General features: G+C 47.0%; 1 protein-coding gene and 1 pseudogene across 2 annotated transcripts; one reads left to right on the forward strand and one right to left on the reverse strand.

Moving 5' to 3' along the window:
* Positions 1–431: 431 nt before the first annotated feature.
* Positions 432–1,011, reverse strand: LOC110316890 (annotated as a pseudogene).
* Positions 1,012–2,702: 1,691 nt separating this feature from the next.
* On the forward strand, positions 2,703–7,463 carry Jagn1 (jagunal homolog 1). Of its 2 annotated transcripts, none has more exons than XM_021190917.1 (2): positions 2,703–2,933; positions 6,490–7,463. In XM_021190917.1, the coding sequence occupies exons 1-2, from the start codon at positions 2,838–2,840 to the stop codon at positions 6,595–6,597; spliced, it is 204 nt and encodes a 67-aa protein (XP_021046576.1). In that variant the 5' UTR covers positions 2,703–2,837; the 3' UTR covers positions 6,598–7,463. The 2 variants fall into 2 exon arrangements, with proteins under 2 accessions (XP_021046576.1, XP_021046573.1); XM_021190914.1 differs by having other exon boundaries at positions 2,703–2,926.

Genomic DNA, 7,463 nt, shown 5'->3' on the forward strand with positions numbered 1-7,463 from the left:
AAAAAGAAAAGAAAAGAAAAGAAAAGAAAGAAAAAAGAAAAAAAACAAAAAAACAAAAAACCAAGAAAATTTCTTTTTGTTTTGAATTAATAAATGTTGGAAAAATTGGAAAAGTAGTGAGAAACTCTGTCCTTACTATTTCTTCTTGTAGCTTCTCAGCAATATTTTATTTTATTATCTTATTTTATTTTTTGTTTAAATCCAGATTTGAATTATGTACCTAAATAATGATATAAGAGGAGTTCTAAGGCCAGTATATTATTTTCATGGAAGGATTTCAGAGTAATTGGCTTGTCTATGTCATTACCCAAAATATGGCTTAGTGTTGTTGTTGTTGTTTTTCTGAAGAAGAAAGCTAACTTACTACATCCAATACTGACTCTGCCCTTTGTCTATAGAAATATTGATTTGCCATCTGGAGTTTCCAGTGTTTACCTATAACTGATTAAAATTGGCAGAACACGGAGTTTTCTATTTCCAGACAAATTCTTCACATTTCCTGGCTTCTGAAATTCTTCCTTCCACAAATGTTCTACAACTATGCACCAACCAACCAAAGCCAATAACACTGAGTCCTGGGGGAATCCAGGAGGCATTTGGGAGTTAGTCACAGCTGTCTAACCCCCACTGGGGTTTAGTTTGGGAGTAGGTTTCCTGACACCAACTTGAATACGGCTCACAAATGATGTTAGAGCTGTGAGGTAGTTTCTTCAAGTTGCGTTCCTGGCTCCTCCTTACATTTAGACTGCCCCAGAAGCTGAGCAAGCTGAAAGATCATAGACCTTCATGTAATTTTTGTGAGGTGAGTCCTTTTTGGGGTGCTGCATAGACTCTGAAGGTGAGCAGGCTCAGGCTGGCAGGCCCCACAGATCTCTGAATTATCCTGCGTACGTTGCTGGCAGTCAGGGCTTTGGCAGGGTCCCTCAGCAATATTTCAACTCTAAGAGCTTCCAAGTTCAGCTCTAAAGCCACCGGATAATTTCTTGCTTCTGCTACTGAAGTAGACTTCATCTTTCTCCCCTCCAGCCCAGTCTCCATACAGCAACTAGCTATGTGCAGATAGGTAGGTAGGCAGGCAGGTAGATGAGATCTCACTGTATTGCCTCGGCTGACCTCAAACTCATGCTTCAACTTCCCAAGTGCTGTGATCACAGGCATACACTCCTATGTCCGGTACAGCCAATTTTTTGCCTTAAAAAAAAAAAATCAATTAAGCCAGGCATGGTGGCACATGCCTTTAATCCCAGCACTCAGGAGGCAAAGTCAGGCGGATTTCTGAGTTCGAGGCCAGCCTGGTCTACAAAGTGAGTTCCAGGGCAGCCAGGGATGCACAGAGAAACCCTGTCTCAAAAAACCAACCCCCCCCCCAAAAAAAAATCAATAAAAAAAAAATCTTGTATGTGTGTGAGTATTTGGCCTGCATATAGGTCTGTATACCATATGTATGCAGTGCCCACCTAAGCCAGGAGAGGGTGCCAGAGACTCTGGAACTGGAGTTTCAGTCAGTTGTGAGCTATGGGTGTCAGGAGCCAAAACCCCCAAAGAGGTGATGGGCTAGATCAGCGCTTGTTCTTGAAGAGGAGCTGAGATGGATTTCCAGGGCCTGCATGGTAGCTCACAACAGGCGCTCCAGCTCCGGGACATTTGGGGGTTGGACGTCCTTTCCCAACTTCCCCTGGCACCAGACATGCATCTGGTGTACAGACACAAACACATTGGGCACGAAGAGCACTCTGTGAGTTCAAGGCTACCCACATAGCGAATTCCAGGGCATAGTGAGACCCCGTCTCAATAAAACAATCTGCGTCCTTTGCAAAAAACAGTAGGTACTCTTAACCACCGTTAATAACTCTCCAGTTAGTAATTATTTAATTAATTGGCAAACGTTCAACACAGGCCAGGCTGGCCTCCATGAACTTCTCTTCCTGCCTCCACCTTTCACGTTGAGGCGATTACAAATGTTCACTGCCATCTTTGTTCCAGTTAGCCCTCAGGACGCAGAGTCTCAGACTATGGAGAGCATTGGAGGGAGGAAGAGAAGCCTCTTTACTGCTTCGGCTTCTGAGTGACGCCTCTCAGCATTGACCACCCTGTACTTTTCGTTGTATAACGTCTTTGCTCTGGACCCTAACCCCAAGGTTGTGTGGAGCTTCAGGAAATATAAATGTGCAACAAGCCACAGGGCAAAGATGACAAGTCTAGTTAGGTATGTTTTAAGACTATAATCACGCCTTTGGAGCTTGAAGCAAAAAAAAAGACCGTCAAGAGTTCAAGGCCAGCATGAGGCACATGAAGCCCTGTCTCAAGAATTACAACTTAAGGTCTGGATCAGCCGTTTAGAGCCCAATAGATCTAGGTTCAAATTCCAGCACTCACATTATAGCTAGCAAGTCTATCGTACCTGCTCTTCCAGCCTCTGCGGGCACAAAAACCACACTTGGTGCACGGACAAAACACCCATACACAAGTAATTTTTTAAATGCTTTAAATGAAGTTAAAAGGGGTTTGCTGGGGGCTTGGCTGGTCGGCATCAGCGGCCTGGGGTTCGGTTCTGCACGATGGCATCTCTGGGCAGGCCGGCGAGCCATTTCTAGGAACTGTTAATTCCTCAATCGCTCTACTCTGGGAGAGGCAAGGAACCGCAGAAAGGCCAAGGACGCATGCGCGAAGAAGAAACCACAGAGTCAGTCCTCCCGGGATAGAGAGGCCGGAAGTTCCCCCCGGAGCTCCACGCAGCGTCGTGCGAGCCGGGCCGAGGCGGCAGGGAAGGGCTTCGCTGGGTGCTTGGCTGGGTGGGTGAGCTGAGGGTCGGCGTTAGGGGACCTTGGTTCTGCACGATGGCGTCTCGGGCAGGCCCGCGAGCGGCCGGCACGGACGGCAGCGACTTTCAGCACCGGGAGCGCGTCGCCATGCACTACCAGATGAGGTACGAGGTGAGCCCGGCGTCCCGAGGCTTTTCCCGGTGGAGCCTGCAGGTCCTGGGAAGAAGCGACGCCCGCGGTCCTCACGCAGTCGCCCCCCGGCCAGTTGTCGTGCACCCGCCAGGTTCCCTGCTCTAGCGACCTCTGCTCTGTTTCCAGGCCGGGGGAAACCCCGTGGCCCGCCGTGGTCCGCCTTATGCTTTGAGGGGATCCAGTCTGCACAGGCACGTGGTTCGGTGCTGGCCCCTCTGGGTGACCTTGGGAACGCCACTGCCACCTTTCTTTTTCAAGTCCAGATCCCACTGTAGAGTCCAGACTGATCTCGAACTCACAGCCTTCCCCTTAGCCTCCTGAGTGCTGCTGGGTTTTCAGGGATGCAGTTGGCCAGAAAACGTCTTAACATTTTTAAAGATGATTTTTATTCTTAATTTCGTGTGTGCGTGTGCGTGCGTGCTTGTGTTTGTGCACATGAGAGCAACCGCTCGCAGAATCCAGTAGAGGGCGTTGGAGCTGGAGTTACACATGGCGTTTTGAGTCCACCTGAGGTTGGTGCTGAGAACCAAACCCAGAAGGGTGGCAAGCCCTGTCTCTAACCACACACAGGTCAGAGGTGATTTTGGAAGCTAGAATCGTGGTACATGATCCAGATTTGCCTCCACAGCAGCGAGTGCTCGTAATCACCGAGCCTACACTCCAGCCCCAATGCGGATTATTTCTAATTGGAGTCTCAGTTTTCACATTTTCAGAAGGAGAAAAATCTCGTAATTTTTAGGTTTTGGTGAGGAATTAGCATAGGAACGTGGTAGCTGCTAAGTTTGGGGCTGCATTGGATGGTAAAAGGTGACCCTTTCCAACCCGAGGGTTAAGAATGCGTCCATATGAGAAGATTTTTCTACGTTCCTTTATTTGTTTGATAAACCCTTACTGGCTAGCTATCCATCCTGTATTGTGTTCCGCACTGAGGCTTTCTTTCCCTCACCTGCCTCTGTCCTTCCTTTAGTGGTTTTTGGAGATGGGGTTTCTCCTTGTAAACCCCAGGCTTTCTTGGAACTCACTCTGTAGTGCAGACTGGCTTCAAACTCAGAGACCCACCTGCCTTTGCCTCCTGAGTGATAAGATGAAAGGCATGTGACACTACCACCTGTAATCCCCTTCTTTATGGAAGATGTCACATGAAGTTTACAAAGAATTTCAATGTAGTCAAGTCTTAAGCTTATTGTGCACATGGGATTGAATTAACTATCTGTTGAAGGTCAGCTCTGACAGTTGTGTTCAGTGATCCAAGGTGGGGATGTGGGGTTGGCAATGATGCAATGCAGGCACACACACTCACACACTTGGTGGATGACACAATCTCCAACAAGCTCCAATAACTTCACATATATACATACATTTGGTAGACAAAGCAAAGCTCCAACAACCCTTTCACCCACAGCTTATGTATGCCAGAAAAATCTTTGAAGCAGTACAAGAACCACAATGTGATTACATTCTATTTTTCCTTAAGTGAATGATTACAGTGAAGTTCCCCAGTACCCTCACCTGACCAAGTGTTTTACATATTATGGGTGAAAAAAAACAAAACAAAACAAATTATTCCCAAGAACCCACATGCATTCGTAACTAAGCAACCTGTTATAGATTAATCAAGTGTGAGCAAGCAGTTGTCTCAGCCAGTTTCTCTTCCTGGCAGGCTGCAGTTTATAGTTACAAAGAAAGGGTCAATTATTATTTATCTTAAAAAATAACCTTATGAAAATCTTAAAAGAACCATAATCCACAGTTTTATATAAGAAACAAGCCGGGCGTGGTGGCACACGCCTCTAATCCCAGCACTCGGGAGGCAGAGGCAGGCGGATTTCTTGAGTTCGAGGCCAGCCTGGTCTACAAAGTGAGTTCAGGACAGCCAGGGCTATACAGAGAAACCCTGTCTTGAAAAATCCACATTCTTTCTAAGGGTGGTGGTGGATGTCACTAACAGTCTCCATCTCTAAGTCCTTTCTGAGAGTGATGGATGGATCATTAATTTGAAAGTGCCTGCTTGAAAAAGATCAATCACTATTTGTTAGTGCCAAGGACACTGCCCAGTGAGGGGCTGGAAACCCCCCTTAGAGATTTCATACAACCCATAGATTAGGGGTGACGTGATGACTGGGGACTAGCAGAGAGATGCTGCGGAACAGATGAAGTCCCCCCAGGACACGCCTTCCTCAGTGCTCTGCCTTCCTCAGCCCTCTGCCTTGAAGGCACACGCATCCCGGATATGCTAACCAGTGGGCCATATTCTATTAGTTCTAAAGCCGTTTGTTCATCTTTGCACAGGCCTCGATAGTTATCACTAGGAAATTTTTCACCAAATCATGCTGTGCCTAAATATACCTAAAAAGCTCCTTGGGGTCAGACTCCTGAAGTTTGAGATACCATCAGATACTGAGTTGTTACCTCATGAAGATTATTAACTCTACTCCTGCAATGGCTCAGCTGTAAAAGTACTTGCTGTTCTGTCAGAGGACCTAAATTCAGTTCCTAGCACTCACCATCTGTAATTCCAGGTCCAGGGCTTCTGATGCCTCCTCCTGGCCTCCCACAGCAGAGTCGTGGGTGGGGTGCACACATACACTTAAGATAAAATTTTTATAAGAAAAGGCCAAACTGGATCCTGCCTTGGAGGAGCTTGAGTGCCAGAGTGACTTTTCTCCTTACCTCCCACATTTCCTGAGATGAATTATTGCTTCCTTAAATCCACTGCGTTTTTCAGCTGGTGCCTTACCTCTCTGTGCAGAAGGATGACAAGCTCTTTGGACCCTTCTTTCTCAACTTTAGGCCCCTTCCTACTGGAGACCTCATAATCCAAGGTCTTGTTTTCGTGCACACCTAGAGGCAAAACCTTGCTCTTGAGACTGAAAAGGATACGATTGAGACCTAGGGAATTAAGACTAAGAGAGACATGCTTCCTTCACGTGACAGCTGTAGCTGGAGAAATATGAGCTGTGTTCCTTGTTGCTACAAGGCCTCCTGGCCTTTGTGTCTGTGATGCAGAGCTATCATTTTAACCACAGCTCAGAATTCTTGTCATGGCTTAGTGAGATGGACTCTTGTTACGAGGTCCAGGCCAACCTCCAATTTGGAATCTCCTGCCTCAGCCTCCAGGCGCCACTGCTGCTCTTTAGTCTAAAGTGTCCTCACATTGTCTTTGCAGTTATCTGTTACTACCTCTCCCAAGTGTCTTGCCACTTGATTTCTTGAAACACAAATACATAAATCCTTGTGCTTTGTGCCTACATGTTTTTGCCTCTGCATAGAATGCACCCTCCATTCATCCAGAACCCAGGCTTTCTCCTCTACACAGACAGCCTTCTCTGGCATTCCACCTTATGCTACATTGATTACTCCCTAGTATATCTTGGGCTTTACACTTCGTTTTCTAATTACTTCCTTCTCTATCCCTTATACCCAGCCTCTGTATCACTCACACTGTATCCATGTGTCCTATACACAGGCCTGGAATAAGGTTGGTGGTCAGAGCACTTTGATTGAAAGTTGCTTCTCCCTTTGCTCTGCCTTACAGTGTGACCCTCAAGTACGAAATCAAGAAGCTGATCTACGTGCATCTCGTCATATGGCTGCTGTTGGTGGCCAAGATGAGCGTGGGACACCTGAGGCTCTTGTCACATGACCAGGTGGCCATGCCCTATCAGTGGGAATATCCGTATTTGTTGAGCATTGTGCCCTCTGTCTTGGGCCTTCTCTCCTTCCCTCGAAACAACATTAGCTACCTGGTGCTCTCCATGATCAGCATGGGACTCTTCTCCATCGCTCCCCTCATTTATGGCAGCATGGAGATGTTCCCTGCAGCACAGCAACTCTATCGTCATGGCAAGGCCTATCGCTTCCTGTTTGGTTTTTCTGCTGTCTCTGTCATGTATCTGGTGTTGGTACTGGCAGTCCAAGTTCATGCCTGGCAACTGTACTACAGCAAGAAACTCTTAGACTCTTGGTTCACCAGCACACAGGAGAAGAAACGGAAATGAAGCCTGCTTGGTGAACTGCCCTGAGGGGTAAAACCTAGGTCTCCCACTGAGCAGCGTGAAGGGAGCTGTTCAGAGCCTCCATAGACTGGCATCTGTGACGTTGGCACCTAGTGCACACTAGGCTCAGATTTTGGCCTAGAGTTCTGTTACCATCTGCCGAGGTGGCAAAGCTGTAGTATTTAATTTATGCTTCACTAGCTGCAGCTGGGTGACCGATGGCTGTGAAACACTTTGCCTGGTTGAACTTGAGGCCCTTTAGAGTTTGGGTTTTCCAGACTGAGCCTTACCCTTGCCCTTTCTTGGTCGTACTCCCCCCTTCCATTCGTCACCTCCTCACCACCAGTACTAGGAGAGATCTGGAATAAATCAATACATGAGAGCATACTTCAAGTCTGTGGGTCATGGGGCAAGCAACATTTGGGAAGTTGCTCCTCTATGGGCTGTTCTGTTTACTGCAAACCATTTTAAATAAAAGAACCTCAATAAATAAAAAAGTTAAGACTGTCCTGTG

This window comes from Mus pahari, chromosome 2 (genome assembly GCF_900095145.1).
Source record: "Mus pahari chromosome 2, PAHARI_EIJ_v1.1, whole genome shotgun sequence".
Classification (NCBI taxonomy): domain Eukaryota; kingdom Metazoa; phylum Chordata; class Mammalia; order Rodentia; family Muridae; genus Mus; species Mus pahari.

Coding starts and splice junctions, on each gene's coding strand:
- Jagn1 (XM_021190914.1), top strand. CDS start 2,838: ATGGCGTCTCGGGCAGGCCCGCGAGCGGCCGGCACGGACGGCAGCGAC. Junction 2,927..6,489: donor GCCATGCACTACCAGATGAG/GTACGAGGTGAG, acceptor TCTGCCTTACAG/TGTGACCCTCAAGTACGAAA.